Below are 19,264 nucleotides of genomic sequence, written 5' to 3'. Positions count from 1 at the left end.
CCTTTAGATTGTGTTTGTAACAGCATACTAAGTGAGTTAACTTAGACTCTTAGATAGTAAGGAAAGTAACCTGGAACCTTTGGTAAACACGAATCTAAAGCCTGAAATGGCAATAAGTACATAACAATTGATAATCACCCTAAATGTAAATGCACTGAAAGTACCAATCAAAAGACACAGAGTCACTGAATGGATGAAAAAACAAGACCCAGCTATATGCTGCTTACAAGAGACTCACCTCAAACCCAAAGACATGCACGGACTAAAAGTCAAGGGATGGAAAAAGATAATTCATACAAACAATAGGGAGAAAAAAGCAGGTGTTGTGTTGCAGTACTAGTATCAGACAAGATAGATTTCAAAACAAAGAAAGTAACAAGAGATAAAGAAGGACATTACATAATGATAAAGGGCTCAGTTCAACAAGAGGATATAACCATTATAAATATATATGCACCCAACACAGGAGCACCAGCATATGTGAAACAAATACTAACAGAACTAAAGGAGGAAATAGACTGCAATGCATTCATTTTAGGAGACTTCAACACACCATTCAGTCCAAAGGAAAGATCCACCAGACAGAAAATAAGTAAGGACACAGAGGCACTGAACAACACACTAGAACAGATGGACCTAATAGACATGTATAGAACTCTACACCCAAAAGCAACAGGATACACATTCTTCTCAAGTGCACATGAAACATTCTCCAGAATAGACCACACACTAGGCCACAGAAAGAGCCTCAGTAAATTTAAAAAGATTGAAATCCTACCAACCAACTTTTCAGACCGCAAAGGCATAAAACTAGAAATAAATTGTACAAAAAAAGCAAAAAGGCTCACAAACACATGGAGGCTTAACAACACACTCCTAAATAATCAGTGGATCAATGACCAAATTAAAATGGAGATCCAGCAATATATGGAAATAAATGACAACAACAACACAAAGCCCCAAATTCTGTGGGACGCAGCAAAAAGCAGTCTTAAGAGGAAAGTGTATAGCAATCCAGGCATATTTTAAGAAGGAAGAACAAACCCAAATGAATAGTCTAATGTCACAATTTTCAAAATTGGAAAAAGAAGAACAAATGAAGCCTAAGGTCAGCAGAAGGAGGGACATAATAAAGATCAGAGAAAAAATAAACAAAATTGAGAAGAATAAAACAATAGCAAAAATCAATGAAACCAAGAGCTGGTTCTTTGAGAAAATAAACAAAATAGATAAGCCCCTAGCCAGACTTATTAAGAGAAAAAGAGAATCAACACACATCAACAGAATCAGAAATGAGAAAGGAAACATCACGACGGACCCCACAGAAATACAAAGAATTATTAGAGAGTACTACGAAAAACCTATATGCTAAGAAGCTGGAAAACCTAGAAGAAATGGACAACTTCCTAGAAAAATACAACCCTCCAAAACTGACCAAGGAAGAAACACAAAATCTAAACAAACCAATTACCAGCAAAGAAATTGACGCAGTAATAAAAAAACTACCCAAGAAAAAAACACCCGGGCCATATGGATTTATCTTGGAATTTTATCACACATACAGAGAAGATATAATTCCCATTCTCCTTAAAGTTTTCCAAAAAATAGAACAGGAAGGAATACTCCCATTCTATGAAGCCAATATCACCCTAATACCAAAACCAGGCAAAGAAAATTCATTCTATGAAGCCAACATCACCCTAATACCAAAACCACCAAAAAAGAAAATTACAAACCAATATCCCTGATGAACGTAGATGCAAAAATACTCAACAAAATATTAGCAAACCGAATTCAAAAATACATCAAAAGGATCACACACCACGACCAAGTAGGATTCATCCCAGGGATGCAAGGATGGTACAACATTCGAAAATCCATCAACATCATCCACCACATAAACAAAAAGAAAGACAAAAACCACATATCATCTCCATAGATGCTGAAAAAGCATTTGAAAAAATTCAACATCCATTCATGATAAAAACTCACAGCAAAATGGGTATAGAGGGCAAGTACCTCAACATAATAAAGGCCATATACGATAAACCCACAGCCAACATAATACTGAACAGTGAGAAGCTGAAAGCTTTTCCTCTCAGATCGGGAACAGGACAGGGATGCCCATTCTCCCCACTGTTATTTAACATAGTACTGGAGGTCCTAGCCACAGCAATTAGACAAAACAAAGAAATACAAGGAATCCAGATTTGTAAAGAAGAAGTTAAATGTCAGTATTTTCAGATGACATGATATTGTACATAAAAAACCCTAAGGACTCCACTCCAAAACTACTAGAACTGATATCGGAATACAGTAAAGTTGCAGGATACAAAATTAACACACAGAAATCTGTGGGTTTCCTATACACTAACAATGAGCCAATAGAAAGAGAAATCAGGAAAACAATTCCATTCACAATTGCGTCAATAAGAATAAAATACCTAGGAATAAACCTAACCAAAGAAGTGAAAGACCTATACCCTGAAAACTGTAAGATACTCTTAAGAGAAAGTAAAGAGGACACTAACAAATGGAAACTCATCCCATGCTCTTGGCTAGGAAGAATTAATATTGTCAAAATGGCCATCCTGCCAAAAGCAATATACAGATTCGATGCAATCCCTATCACATTACCAAAAGCATTCTTCAATGAACTGGAACAAATAGTTAAAAACTCAAATGGAACCACCAAAGACCCCAAATAGCCAAAGCAATCCTGAGAATAAAGAATAAAGTAGGGGGGATCTCGCTCCCCAACTTCAAGCTCTACTACAAAGCCACAGTAATCAAGACAATTTGGTACTGGCACAAGAACAGAGCCACAGACCAGTGGAACAGATTAAAGACTCCAGACATTAACCCAAACATATATGGTCAATTAATATTCAATAAAGGAGCCATGGACATACAATGGGGAAATGACAGTCTCTTCAACAGATGGTGCTGGCAAAACTGGACAGCTACATGTAAGAGAATGAAACTTGATCACTGTCTAACCCCATACACAAAAGTAAATTCAAAAAGGATCAAAGACCTGAATGTAAGTCATGAAACCATAAAACTCGTAGAAAAAAACATAGGCAAAAATCTCTTGGACATAAACATGAGTGATTTCTTCATGAATATATCTCCCCAGGCAAGGAAAACAAAAGCAAAAATGAACAAGTGGGACTATATCAAGCTGAAAAGCTTCTGTACAGCAAAGGACATCATCAATAGAACAAAAAGGTACCCTACAGTATGGGAGAATATATTCATAAATGACAGATCCGATAAAGGCTTGACATCCAAAATATATAAAGAGCTCACACACCTCAACAAACAAAAAGCAAATAATCCAATTAAAAAATGGGCAGAGGAGAAGAACAGACAGTTCTCCAAAGAAGAAATTCAGATGGCCAACAGACACATGACAAGATGCTCCACATCACTAGTTATTAGAGGAATGCAAATTAAAACCACAATGAGATTATCACCTCACACCAGTAAGGATGGCTACCATCCAAAAGACAAACAACAACAAATGTTGGCAAGGTTGTGGAGAAAGAGGAACCCTCCTACACTGCTGGTGGGAATGTAAATTAGTTCAACCATTGTGGAAAGCAATATGGAGGTTCCTCAAAATGCTCAAAATAGACTTACCGTTTGATCCAGGAATTCCACTTCTAGGAATTTACCCTAAGGATGCAGCACTCCAGTTTGAAAAAGACAGATGCACCCCTATGTTTATCGCAGCACTATTTACAATAGCCAAGAAATGGAAGCAACCTAAGTGTCCATCAGTAGATGAATGGATAAAGAAGATGTGGTACATATACACAATGGAATATTACTCAGCCATAAGAAGAAACCAAATCCTACCATTTGCAACAATATGGATGGTGCTAGAGGGTATTATGCTCAGTGAAATAAGCCAAGTGGAGAAAGACAAATACCAAATGATTTTACTCATCTGTGGAGTATAAGAACAAAAGAAAAACTGAAGGAACAAAACAGCAGGAGAATCACAGAACCCAAGAATGGACTAACAGTTACCAAAGGGAAAGAGACTGGGGAGAATGGGAGGGTAGGGAGGGATAAGGGCAGGGAAGAAGAAAGGGGGTATTATGATTAGCATGTATAATGTGGGGGGTGGGGGAAAGGGGAGGGCTTTGCAACACAGAGAAGTAGCGATTCTACAACATCTTACTATGCTGAAGGACAGTGACTGTAATTGGGTTTGTGGGGAGCGACTTGGGGTAGGGGAGAGCCTAGTAAACATAATGTTCTTCATGTAATTGTATAATGATAACAAAATAAAATAAATAAATAAATAAATAAATAAATAAAAATTGATTTGCTATCAGTTTCAATTTAGCAGTAATGAAGTAAAGCAGAGGTCAAAGCTTGGGATCCTAGTACTCGAAATTGATAGAAGCCACAGACAAAACCCAATCTGAAGCACATATTTATATAGCTACTAAGTGACATATCATACTTTATAAGACAGAGCTATCAATCTGGTAGTCTTCCTTTTCTAGCTGTGGGGATTTCTAAGAGTAGTGTCAAGGCAATGCTAGTCAAATGTTAGCTTAAAGTTAAGAAAGTGAATGGCAACTTATTCTAGGTATGACGTTTGGAGAATAAGACTGGAAGGAAATCTTCTAGTTTTGAGAGAAGATAATACAGGTAAAACCTGAGGTGGATAATAAGAATATCTCTTAAAATAGAGATAAAGTGAGAATTAGCCAATTTAAGATTGAAACTTTCTGAACAACATGGTAAAAGTAGTATAAAAACAGGGAAAGTTATCTAATGCGGCATCTGAAATGTGAAGAGTCCAAGGACTCATAAGAGATCTTCTCTCATTAGGTGCAATTAAATGTATATCTACCTGTGGATTTTTCTTAAACAGTGTAAACCCAAGTGCCATGACCACAAAGTGATGCCACAAAACTTAAACCTGGACCTCATCAAATTAGGATTAAATTTGTAACCTAAAGTGATCTATGATGCTTCCTAAGTGATCTATGAAGTTATCTGAGTACCTAGGGTTACTTGCATTTAGTTATCCAGCCTGGTTAGGGGCACCAATAGATCTCTCAGTTCATGTTAGTGTGGTTACTCATACCAAGTATGATTTAATGTTAAATTTAAGAAGATGATCTGATAAACTAGCAAATTTAAAAGAGAATCCAGTTCTTGGCAAACTAAGTGACCTGTGAATCAGGATGATTGTACGTGATCCTAAGCCATGCTATCTGTGACAGTCCAGTGTACTGAGTAAGAGCTCCAGCTTTGGAGTTAACCTGGGCTCAAATTCCAGCTGTTACTTCACAGGGCAAGTTAACTTAAGCTCTGACTCCTATCTATAGCTCTAAATGGAGATGATGAAAGTGCCTATTTCATAGTGCCCTTATGAGAACTATGAAAGATAATGCATCCAAACTGCAGAGAACACCTGGCATACAGCAAGCAAATAATGGAGGACAGAGAAAAGCAGGGGCTTCAAGCATGATAAAAGACAATACAAACATAATTATTGATGTAAAGAGTATTAGCAAACCTATGATTCCTATCAAAATGAACATTGTTGTCAATGATCAATGTATCTGCAAATGAACTGAAGCTGAGTTTCTTCATCTGCAGTTTAGCAGGTACTTTAGCAGAATAATTGTTGCTGGGAAATCTTCAAGTATGAGTATGATCTTGGGAATTGGTGGTGAATGTGAACAGAGAGTATGCTTCATTAAAAAAGAAGTACAGTGTGGTTAAGAGTACAAACTTAATCAAATTTGGACCCCTCCACTTATGAGCTGTGTTAGTTTGGGTAAGTCACTCAACCTCTCTGCTTCAGTTTTTTCATCTGTAAGACAATGGTAATAATCACACCTGCCTCACAGTATTGTTAACATTAAATAAATTAATATGCATAAAGCACTTAGAATAGTGTCTGGCTCCCACTAAGCACAGCAAAAATGTTAACAGATATAGTTATTTAAGAACAATCTATAGTTGAGAAGGAAAACAAAAACATAAGAAACCTGTGCACTGGGGAACCACAATCTGTGCACGAGGGAGTTTGTTCTTGGGCCCTGGAGAGTTAGGATGGAAAACACAGCCCTGGTAGCAGTGGGAGAAACTCAGTGATAGCTAAGTTTGTGAATACTCTTGAAATAGACTTCTAGATATTTTCAGAACCAGAATATCACAAATGTACCCTGAACTGTTACTGTAGTCTGAATTTTTATATTCTTATCTAGGTAATCTATCTAGAGCTTTTAGTCCACATATAAAATTTAATTTTAAGGAATCAGCTTACCTACTCAACTGCTTGAAAACAAATTCTGGTACTACAGCAGAGAGGGGGTCAGGCAAACAACCACAAAAGCCCAACAACTTTTCCTTAAAGATAAATTTAAATATATCATATGTGTGCATGTGTGTGAGTATCAAGGGTTAGCAAACTATGGCCTGCTGTTTCTGTAAAGCCTACAAACTAAGAATGGTTTTTACAGTTTTAAAGAGTTGAAAAAAATACACAAGAGTATTTTATGACATATGAAAATTACACAAAATTCAAATTTCAGTGTCCATAAATAAACTGTTATTGGAACATAACTGTATTCATTCATTTATGAGTTGTCCATGGCTACCTGCTACAATGGCAGAGTTGAGTAGATGCAGCAGAGACCCAAAAGTATTTCATCTCGGGCCCTATACACCAAAGGTCTGCCACAGAACATGTTACGATGAAAGGGAGTAGGTAAATTTCTTAGTTGTGGTTCTCCAAATGTTGACTAAACTGCTGTAGTTAAGCACAGTACTTGCTTTTAGGTTCCCTAACAGCGATGTTTTCTGCCCCCTACCCCCAACCAGTGATTCTTTGAATGGCAATCTGTTTCTCATAAGAAACTAACTTTTAATGGTCTGTAGTGTAAAAATCTAAGGAGTTCAACTGAGTACTTGTTTGAAAACATGAACCTATCCAAAGCTGCTTCCTGTTAAAAATTCGGCCCTGCCTACAACTTCTTATGCTATTATTGAAATAAAAAGGACTGAAGTAGAGAAAAGCAACTAGAGTTTATGAAACACCGACCATGTGCCAAGCACAGTGTATTATTTCTTTCAGTTCTTCACAAAAATTTTAGGAAGGGTATTGCTATCCCTATTTCACTGATAAGGACAAAGGTACAGTAAAGTTAAACAACCTGCCTAAGATAATACAGTCAGTAAGTGGCAGAACTGGGATTTGAACCTAAGTCTGACAATCCAAAATTCTAAAGCAGGGGTTTTCATATGCTATGATCATGACTCATCGTAAGAAGTACATTTTACTGCATAATACAGTAATAGTCATAAACAAAAAATTATTTTCACAACCCCTTAACAGATTACCATTATCTGATACCTAAAAAAAAAAAAACTCTTTATCAAATCAGTGTTTCCTTCTCAGAGTAAGATGATTCTCAACCTAGCGAAGAACAGTAGTGAATTATTATAAAGGCTTGTTATTGTAATATCTAGTTAACTTTGCTCATTGTATATCTGCTTTGTGAAAGCAAAATCAGAGAATATCTGCATTTTAGATGTGTGTCAGGTTATCAGATGCTGTTTTGAGACAACTGACATAATGATAATTAATTACTATTTTATTAGGAAACCTACCTGAGACAACTGGTTAAAGATTCTGTTCCAAGAGCTTTACATGTATTTGTTTAATCTGCTTAACAACTCTATGAAGTAAATACTAGTATTATTCCCATCTTACAGATGAAGAAATAAGTACAGAAAGCTTAGCTGATCTGCCCAATATCACACAATGAATGAACAGTTGAGGCAGGATTGAAACCCAGGTGGCCTGCCTCCAGAGTTCACACTTTGAACCACTTTGTTCAAGCACCATTTGCCACAGCACTTCACACACGGTCATGTTAGTTTTGCAAAGAAACAACTCCAACAAAATTGACAGCATTTCACTTCTGGCTTTTTATTAAGAACCAGCCATGGAAAGAACAGTTCCATACTGCTATCTGTTTCTGGTTTCAATTCCATATAATGGAACATAAACACAGGTTTTTGTTTTTGTTTTTATTTTTGTCCTCCCTTCACCCCACCCTGTTTTTTTGCTGCTGTGCTTTTCTTACATTCCTTTGGACAAATACAGCAAATAAAAATCAATTAGTGGTAAGTTTCCTAATAAATATAAGGGCAACCACTTACAGAAGGTTTATTATGTACCAGGCACTGTGTGAAATGTTTTGAATACATGATTACCTCACCTAATTCATTGCAACAACTTTTTGATTTATTATCACATTTAAGTCATAAATGAGAAAATTGAAGCACAAATGACTGTGCCAAAGGTCACACAGTGAAGGATGCCACAGTCAGCTAAACAGTTGTTAGTCCTCTTGGATGTCTGCACACACTGTCTTCTGGATCCCAAAGGAAGGCAAAAGGGGATGAAGGAAAAATGATAGCAATCTTATTCTTCATTCAGTCTACTGTCTGTTTTCAAATGAGAATAAGGCTAAGTTGAACTAAATTAGGAGAAGAAATTAAAAAGGGAAGAAGGCCAGTAATAATAACTAGTAGCAATAAGCTGAAACACAAAAAAATATACCAGTGATACTAAACTTCAGTGTGCATAGAATCTCCTGCAGGTATAGTTAAAACACAGATTACTCAACTCTACCCACAGACTTCTGATTCAGGATATCTGGTGTGGATTCTAGGAATTTGCATTTCTAACAAATCCTCAACTAATGCTGCTGGCCCAGGCACCACAATTTGAGAACCAGCGCACTACATATACTACATAATTCACTTTCTTATATAGCTATAGTAAATAAAACCACATGCTTATCCCCTGTGGACCTAGAATACAAAGGGCTTTTTTAAAGGTTAAAGAGATTTGGGATTTTCAAAGAAACATACAATTGTTTTATTAGATTTTTAAATGTAACTTTGACAAAAAAAGTTTATGTATTATAAAAAATGTAAAAAATACAATTTTCATACCAAATTCATATGGTGGCAATCAAGGTCTTCAAATACAACTGATTAATGTCCATTAACACTAAACTGCATATATTTTTGTATTTTCCCAGTATTCTTATGATGAGATTTAATTTTTGAAGAACACATAGAACTTTTATAATTAACATATATAATATAAAGGTTAAATTTCAAATCTTTTTTCTTTATTGCTTATTCTACAATTTTCACTAGTGAATAAATACTATTGTTACTGAAGACTAATCTAACAATGTATGAAATTAGACAATAAAAATAATTCAAATGTTCCATATACTGTATAACTACTAAAGACAGAGAACACAAAGAATTATTTCTCCTGCATTTACCAATTTTAGTTATTATGTTAAATAAAGAAAGCATAAAACTTAAGACTGGGCTAGACCATTCTAAAATAAACTTTCAAACATAATGACAATATAGTCTTCAGTGATAATTACACTGTGATTATTGGCAATGACGTGAAATCTTACCCAGATCTAGTCGTTTTGAATTCCACCTTGAGGATAGGTTTGCATGGTTCGGGCTTCTTCCCATCCTTTAACTGTTTTCCTAAAACACATTTTCCTGCATTAAATTCTAAAATTCTAAGTTGTTCTAAATTCTTACATTGATAATTTATAAAATGAAAGTGAAATATAATGAAATTCACCTTGAAACATTTTAAAGTGATTATGAAAGTATTTAATACAATATTTTATTTATTAAAATGATCAAGCAATTTACCATTTGAAATTCAATGCTTAAAAGTAAATAATGTGAATAATTTATTAACAACATTCATGCAATAAAATTCTACTAAGAGAAACTGATAATCTTCCCAATGTTCTTAATTGAGGATAAGTAAAATAAAATTTCAATTTGCTGAGTGAAATACAACTTTTAAAATAGCTGGATCTGAGAAAAACAAATCTAAATAATATTTTCACCAAAGTATGACAGGATGCAAAATTAAACCTTATACTAATAAATTCATTTATGTTTACTCTTCTAAAATAAAATCCATCCATTGTAGTGTCTAAAACCCTGCAAAAATAAACACCTATTAAATGCTTAAAAACTCATATTGCCAATTTTGATTACTTAAAAAATGTTGATTTCTGTTATCTATTTCTAGATGCTCACTGTACAAACAACTCAGAAGAATAGGAAGATTTCTTAGAGATTAATGATTCTCAATGTTAAATTATTCTTGGAGATCCCAAATATATGCCTCCACCCCAAACTATCCTCTTTCCCAGCCTTTTTCCCTCATAATATCTACCTAGCTTACTTCAGTATACCGTTTATTTTATTTGTTTGTTGTTTGCCTCACAAACAAGAATGTAAATTCCATGAAAGCAGAGGTTTTTAAGTATATGTTTTCTGTTGATGTATCCTTAGTGACAAACATTGTCTGGCATCAAGTGGACACTCAGTTAATTATTTACTGAATGAATAAATCAATGATTTTTCCTTAGGATTGATTCCTAGAAAAGGGATATCTGGATAGAACTGTATTCCAGAAAGGCTGTACCAATTTATACTTCCATCAGCAGCATAAGGGAGTATTTTACCACCATTCTCAAGCAATGTTGTTTTTTCCACCAATTTGATAAGCATAAAGGGTATCTCATTTTAATTTACATTGTTTTAATTCCTAACTGTAAATATTCTCAGACTTTCTTTCTTTCTATTTCTTCTTTTAAAAGCACCTTACTTATGCCCTTTACCCATGCTTTTATGTTATCATCTTTATATTTAAAAATAAATTTAATATTCAAATGTCATTAACATTGTATCTACCATATGCTGCAAGTATTTTCCCTGTGTTAATTGTGACTGAATTCTTGGAAGTTTTTAAAAACTGCACATAAGTATACATTTAAATAATCAAGTCTATCAGTTTTGTTTCTTTTCTTTTTTAAAATGCTCACCCCCACCTAGAATAGTTGTATCTGTCAACACAGAATAATACACAATTATTGACTATACTCTCTATGCTATACTTTCATCAGCATAAATCTATCAGTCTTAATGTTTCCAGTTAAGAAACCTGAAAAAGTCAATTTTTCCAAAATTAACTTACAAATTTAATGTAATCAGAATTTCAAATCCAGTTTTCTTGGATTTGGACAAAGGACCTTAAAGTTCACATGGTAGACTCAATAGTTGTGAATGGTTGCGGAAACTAGGAAAGGAGAACAATTTCCAGAATGACAGAATGAGGGCCTCTTTGGACTTGGTCCCCCACAAAAACTGAAATACTAGCAAAACAACTAAAGTTAACTACATCAGAATTCTGTAAACTAACTAGAGCCAAAAATGAGCAGGACATTTTTTTCTCCAAAATAAACAACCAAACCTTGGTAGAACAGAGTGGTGGGGTGGAGGATAGTGTGGGAATAACTAGGACATTTTGTTGGAAGGCTATTCCCAACACCCTCATTCCCCAGCTCAGGGGCTCAGTAGCCAAGAAATGGCAATAGTATCAGCCAATAGAGAAGGCTGAAGCTTTCTTGCAGCTCCATTAAAACCAGCTACCCAGGTGCACAATGAATATTTTGTCCCAACTTGCAGTTCTCTGGAAAACCCTCTTCCCAAGGTGTTGTGGCAATTACATTTGACACAGACATAGGTTCAGGGAGACAAAAGGCCCTATACCTCCAGGGCATCAAAGAAATAATAGCAATCTGTTGGCAATATAGTAGCTGCATAAGGCTGTGTTTTTAGTTCAGGAAAATAAGAGTCCTGGCAGGAATTTTTTTAAAAATCCTGCAGAACTAGACATACTGGCTATCTTGAAGGCTGCACACTCATTCAAGACCATGTGCATACCCACAAAAGACCTGGGGAAGGAGAAGGCCCCAGCCTATCATCTGTGGCCAACTTTGACATTGTGCACATACACAATAAAAAAAAAAAGAAGTAAAATGTCAGAGAGTAAAATGAGCTATAATACCTACTACTGCTGGCTGGAACACTGGAAAAGAGGTATTCATATATGGCTTAATAGAAATGAGAAGGATATAGCCTTTTTAGAAAGCAATTTGAGAACATTTATTAAAAATGGAGTCACCCACTGGTTAGCCAGAGAAGGGTAAGATTTCTCAAGGGAAGAACAACCTAAGACAGGTACAGTCACAGGGGGGCCATCAGGTGAGAAATTGGGGATCAACAGATGTGAGGCTTAGAACCTCACCCCCCACTGTTTTGAGAGAAATCTTCTGCATCCGTGGATGTTTTATTGTCCTTGTCTAGCTTGGATTAACACTGAGTCTACAGGCACACACCTGATCATCTACATTTGCTCTCTTACAACACTAAACTATGTTTTCTACCTTTATCTTGCATCTACCTACCACTTCAGCATTTTATTAAAAATAATAATAATAATAAAGAGAGAAATGGGGTATCCACATATAAATCAAGTATAAAAATCAAACGAATATTCATATTTGAACTGATTGTTTATAGTTCATAATGCATGATCAAAACCGAAAGTTTCTGTGATGACTGTCCTTGTACTGTTCACCATGTAACTTATTCACTATGTAAGAATTTGTTCTCCATGTAAGAATTTGTTCGTTATGCTTCAGAAGATTGGAGACTGATGAAAATTAGGCTTGGGGTGGATTACTGATTGTGCATTGAGCATTGACTCCCCTATACAGAATTTTATTGTTGTTAACAACCATTTGATCAATAAATATGAGAGATGCTGTCTCAAAAAAAAAAAATGGATTCACCCAGAACTCTTAAATTTTGAGTAAGCATTTCTACACCTAAACATTTATTCCATAGAAACTAAAGGACCAATTCCTATTAGATATATACATTATGGTAATGACAGCATAATTTATAGTGATCAAGAGCTGAAAATAAAGTGAAATGCCCATGAAATTTGGAATGGCTGAATATATTGGGAAAAGCCATGAAACAAACAATTGGCTATTATACCATCATTACAATGAAGGAATTAGAGCTATGCCAGATAACATGGAGGGATTTAAAAAAGCAAGATGCAATAAAAGACTAATGTAATTATATTTTATGTAAAACAAATGACCAAAAATCTCATATATATGATTTCTGAAATACATATTTTGGAAGAACACCTATAAGATTTTTGACTACCTTACCTGGTGGGGTAGGAAAGGGGATTGGGATGCTAGTGTGGGAGAAGGTGGACAGAGAAAGGATTGGTATGATATGACCCCATTTAGATATAATGATGTATGTATGTGTGTTTGTGTATGAAAAAAAACCTATCTGTGTTTTTTATCATTCCCCTCTTTGGTTTCATGCTTATTGGGAAGTTCTTCCCCACACAAAAATCATTGCTTTTTGTTTGCAGTTTCTTACAATTGCTTTATAGTTTCATTTATTACATTTAATTATTTTATGAAGTATATTTTGGTATAGGGGAGGTATTTTTCTCTAATAATTTAAGCAGTGTTTTTTATAGTTCTATTGAGTTCTAATGGCCAGACAATAAAGTGCACCTATTTAAAGTGTACAGTTGATGAGTTGTGATAAAAGCATGTACTTGTCAGCGCTATTTATTGAACCACCAGTTTTCCCTACTGATATTAAATGTCACCTTTATTACATTATATTTTTATAAATGCACACCTCTCAACTGGTATTAGGCCATCTAATCCTGCCATAAGATCCTACTGGTCATCTCTTCCCCTCTTTATATGAAATGATGATGCAGTGGAATCTTGAACCTCTGGCATCCCAATTTATAAGAACCAAGAAGTGACTAGTGATAGAGGTCAGCAGAATGCCAGACCAAGGGACTGCAAGACTGCTGGGGAGAATACTGGTTTGTTGAAGTGGGCGAGAATTAAGGAACAAGAACAGTATGGAAAAAAGGAAACACAAATCTGAAAAGTAATCCTCGTACTGTACAAAGAACAAATAATTTCAATGTCTATTTGAATCTATTCAGAAATACATGATCTTTCAGAAAAGAATTTAAATATTTGCTCTAAAGAAGGACAGCATTAGGCCTTTATCCTTCTACTCTTCAAAGTTCTGATGGGACTGTCAGAATGATGCAATCTGGGATTACAGATGCACTGTTGTATAAAAGCTGGCTAGGTACAAAATTCTTAAAAGTTTTGTCATGCTCAATAGTCTTTTGATAATGCTTTATTGCTCCTAGCATTTAAACTTATAATAAGGTTTAAAGTCAGCCTAACTTTCATTTCTTTATAAGTACTTTTTATCCACTCCCTGCAACAATGCAACCAGAGTAGTTTCATTATGTCTGTAAATCAAAAATATAGTTTTTATGGTGATCGTTCTTCATTAAATCTTACTTGGAAATTAGAGACCCCTTTTGATTTGCATGCTCTGATCATTTTTTTCAACTCAGATTTTTAAAAAATTTTTACCTATTATTGCTTATGTTCCAGAAAGATTAATTTATTCATCTGCAATCCTAGACCATTTTCTAAATCAAAGCAAGTAATAAGGCTTTAGCTAAGATTTTAACAAAGCACATACAAATTAAAGGACGTTTAGTGCATCAGTGAATTTCACCACTAGGTGTCATCTTACTTCTTACTCGCAATTGCACCTGAGAAGCAAAAATCTGCTTTTTTCCTGTGAACTGTTTTGGTAAGTCATTGAAAAGATCTGGTTAATTATAAAACTTGACTTAAACCTCCATGTCACATCTGATTTCTTCTTGTCCCTTACTTCGCCCTGCTTCCCATTCCTGTAAACCACTCAGCCACAGTGAATTGGTCTAAGTTCTGCTGAATCTAATTCCTCACTGTATTCCTGTATGTCCCTTTCTCCCTTTTTGCTGACACAATTGAAATCTTCATTGTTTACAACAGCTTCCTAACTGGCCACCCTCTTCTGCCCCCAGCTCACCTGGTGCACTACCATGAAAGTAGTATTTCCAAAATATAAGACTTATGTTTCTTATTGTAAAATTATTTACTAGAACTCCACCCACCACAAAATCTAAACTCATAATATAAGGCATATTCTTGCCTCAGTATATGATTTCTATCTTCATTTCCTGCTGCGCCTACAGGATTTTAAACTTTGGCCATATTAAACTATTAGCAGTTTTCCAAGAATACCCTGCTTTGGATTGTTGTTGCACCTTCTGACTAAAAAAATAACAGTGCTCTACTCTATCTCCTAATACCCCATTCATCCTTTAAGATCAAGCTCATAGAACCTGAATTTGTGAAATTTTCCTAAACTCTTTATCCCAAAACATACTCATTATTTCTATTTCCATACCATATTATACATGCCACTATTAGTATTTATCATATGTATTTTAGTTATCAGTTTATAGACCATTTTCATTCACTGGACTATGAGTTCTTCAAGGACAGTATATGTCTAGTATTTAACCTTTGGTACATAAGAGGTTCTCAATAAATGTTTGTTGAATGAATAAATGAATGAAGCTACATTAAAAAATAAGCAAGCATCATTGATAAAAGCAAGTGTTTTGTGGGTTTTTAATTTTTCCATTTAGAAGGTAGAATACATTTTTTGAACTGACAGTTGTTACACACGCAGTTATGTTCTCAGTCTAGAGCTGTCTATCTTTATGGTAGCCACCACTCTCACATTGCTATTGAGTACCTGAGACGTGGCCAGTCCAATATATACACTACATTTCAGAGAGTAGAAAAAAAATGTGAAATATCTTGTTGATTACATATTGAAATGATAACATTTTGCATATTTTGGATTAATATGTATTATTAAAATTAATTTTACTTTTTAATTGTTATTTGCATGGTTACTAGCAAATTTAAAATCACATATGCAGCTTGCAATATATTTCTACTGAGAGGAATATTCTACAAAATAAAATGATTCAAACTAGAGAATCACACTTGATATATCAGTCTAGAGAGGGAGTTCTTTCATTAATGAGGATGGAGAAAGAGTTGACTTACAGTTGGGGTGGATATCTGATTGTTTTGACCCTCGGCCAAGGGCAATGGGATTTATGATGTGCTTGTTTTAAGTCTAAAATTTCCTAATTCCCCTGGAAATTCCCAGTGTAGTAGTTTTAGGGATGGTTGGCAACTATCCGACCTGGTTTGCCAAGACTGGCTTGATCATTAAAAAGGGCCATACTGAGAGTTTCTCTTTGAGATCCTCAGAAGCTAGACCTTGGTGGCTGGAGCCAGAGACTCAGCACAATCCTCATATACACACATAAGTGCCTGAGGAAGTTTGCATCTGGGATGCTCTCATAATGCTTACCTGCATCCTTTTTCTTGCTGCATGACATCCTTTTCCTTTAAATGTATAAACTGGGGAAAACTTTGTAATGAACTATATATAAAAAAACTGCAGTACATCTTACTACACTGATGGATAATGACTGCAATGGGGTATGGGGGGGGACTCGATAACATGGGTGAATATAGTAACCACATTGTTTTTTCATGTGAAACCTTCATAAGAGTGTGTATCAATAATACCTGGATAATAAAAAAAGAAGACAAAAAAAAACACTACAGTACAGCCTTATTATTTATTGAATGTCCTATGTTTTATGATTCTTAAAAGTAGATTAATAGAATTTTTTGTATGTCACATCCTTAAAATATTTTATTAAGTTGACTTACTTATGTGAATTTTTATTTTTCCTTTGGTGACCCTTAACAGAATAAGTTTCGCAATCTTGGTTTATTCCTTGAAAAGTGGACTGTTGTACTGATGAATAAGCTCCAGAAACTAAATTCTAAAATATCATTTCCTATAATAGACACCTATTGATTTTGACCATCTAACATCTCCTTTTCCTTTGAGAATCATCTGATTCTGGTGAACATGACAACCACAGAAAATCATCAAAATACTTACTGATTACAAATGCAAATAAAAAATACTTCTTCATTTCAAAGGAAAAAAATTACCTTGTAATGGAGAGACCTAACAGATGGAAGCTTAACAAGGGATCAAAGTATGAGACATTGCCCATATAGGACAAACCAAACACAAGCACAACTCAAGAAGAGGCAAAAAGACCACATTGATCCTTTTGGGATATTGCTACTGGAATTGTGCAGCCTGAATCTAATGATAAGACATTAGACAAAAAACAAATTCAGGCCTATTTTATAAAATAACTGACCTATAATCTTCAAAATTTATCAGTTACAAAAGTCCAGAAAAAGACCAAGAACTATTCCAGTTTGATAGTGAAATAACATGACAACTAAATCTAATCTGTACATAGACACTTTGATAAAAGGCAAAACTTGGGTATACAGGAAAATGTCCTTGTTTCTAAGAAACAGATAGTGGAATATTTTTGGGGGTAACTGGGCAGTATGCCAAAAACTGACTCTCAAATGGTTCAAAAGGAAAAAAACTCTTTGTGCTATTCTTACAAAAAAAGATAAAAATTTAGATAAACTTAATACTGCAAAACCAGTATTACATATTTCTATCATCTTCAATACTAAAATTTAGATAAACTTAATACTGCAAAACCAGTATTACATATTTCTACCATCTTCAATACTAGTTTCATTTTTCTTCTGGATTTGAAATGAAAGGTTTTTAAATTAGTCATCTATTTTTTTTCACTTTCTGGATTCCTAGGTTCCTGTGGGCTTGGAAGATCCTAAAAATTTTGTGTATTCTTAGGAGTACCAAGGTTAGGGATCTAGGCACTAATAGAAGGAAGAATGAAAATACGTTAAGAAAAATTAGAACCTACTATCATATGAGTAATAGCTATAAGAAAACTCTTCAATATACTATCAATTTAAAGAACAGTTCCTTTAATTTCCCTAAATTTTGCTGGTGAAGAATCTCTTAAGGTGGAGTGTAAAATGCAGATTAATAAAGAAACGCAAATTCCTAGGCCATCCAAAACTCAAAGAAGTCCTTCATAATCTGTTCATAAACACCCTAATAAAATCATCCTGTAGGTTTTGTAAATACTACTTGTTGATAACTTAACATAGCAGGTTTGATATTTGCTATTCCTAGAAAGGTCAGCTTGCAAGGTTCAGCTCTGGTCAACGTCTGATAACTTAGCTTTCGGGACAGTTTCCACCATTTCCCATACTGAAAGGGTGGCAGATTGTGCCTAGGCTCTTGTACAAACAATATGGTTTATGATGAATTCCTGCTTTCCCTCTCAGTCTGAAATTCTGGTATGTGGTAAAGCAGAGGGTGCCTATGGGCTAACACCAATAAAAACTCTGGATTCCTGCACCCATGTGAGCTTCCCTGGTAGGCAACATTTCACACATGTGGTAATAACTCATTGCTAGAGGAATTACATACGCCCTGTGTGTCTCCACAGGGAGATGACTCTTGGAAGCTTGAGCCTTTCTTTCTGCAGACTTGACTCTATGTGACTTTTTTCTTTATTACTGATTTTATTTGCATCATTTTGCTGGGTCCTGTGAGTCTTAGTGAATCATCAATCTCAAGTGATCTTGGGGACCCTGGACACAATACTTTAATATATAAAACTATATCTTCATACTACAGAGTTCCAAGGGTTTCAATACAATGTCGCATATACATTAGCAAACTTGCAATTGATAACTTTAAGATGACAAAAGCTTAAAGTAAGTCTTGTATCACTCACAAAATTATTTACTTTTTGGACTACCAGAAAAAAATACTCAGAAGATAATGTAATAGTCATTTCCCCAAAGTTCAAAGTTGCAGTTTCATCTGTAAATAGTTAATTTGATATTTTATTAGCGGGTTGTTATATACTATTTGTGTTAGTGTAATTATTATTAATTCCCTCAGAATGAAAGAAAACCCTTTCCTTATCATTCCATCCTTATCCTAAAATACAAACAAATACAAATGCAAACTCACAACTCAAAATGTTTTACTGTCCACTATAATTTAAGTAGTGTTTCAAAGGGACACATTCTTACCATGAGGAGTGATTGTCTGTACAGGCTTAGCAGGAGACCTCACATTCCATGTAGTCAAGGTGCCATCTGAATGACTGCAAATAAACTGTTTTCCTTCATGATGCCAAGCAACAGAGTGGATAGCCTATGGAAGACAGGTAAAGAATGCCATTTTTAAAAACAAAAATTTGAACTCTAAGCTATTCATAGTAGGAATTGTAATTAATTTTCATTAAACTTTTTCATATTTCCCAAGCTGAAGTCAATGTTAACTGTAGTGCAAAAAATAATTTTTTAAAGCTGCCATTGATTCCAATGTCATGAGTTACAAACATATCTTATTATTTCAATATTGTTTTAAAAACCAC

General features: G+C 34.7%; 1 protein-coding gene across 6 annotated transcripts in view; it reads right to left on the bottom strand.

Annotated features, from left to right (window-relative positions):
* Positions 1 to 19,264, bottom strand: part of STXBP5 (syntaxin binding protein 5) — a 168,306-nt gene that overhangs the window by 85,257 nt on the left and 63,785 nt on the right. For all 6 annotated transcript variants that reach the window (XM_017650285.3, XM_037022011.2, XM_017650300.3 and 3 more), the window contains exons 8-9: positions 18,918 to 19,041; positions 9,495 to 9,573 (exon numbers count right to left, since the gene is read on the bottom strand). In XM_017650285.3, coding sequence (XP_017505774.1) covers positions 9,495 to 9,573; positions 18,918 to 19,041 — 203 coding nt within the window. The remainder of the gene's footprint in view (positions 1 to 9,494; positions 9,574 to 18,917; positions 19,042 to 19,264) is intronic.

The sequence above is a fragment of the Manis javanica genome, chromosome 13 (assembly GCF_040802235.1).
Source record: "Manis javanica isolate MJ-LG chromosome 13, MJ_LKY, whole genome shotgun sequence".
NCBI lineage: Eukaryota > Metazoa > Chordata > Mammalia > Pholidota > Manidae > Manis > Manis javanica.
Note: the sequence above shows the minus strand (reverse complement) of the source record. Positions and strands in the feature narration are given on the sequence as shown.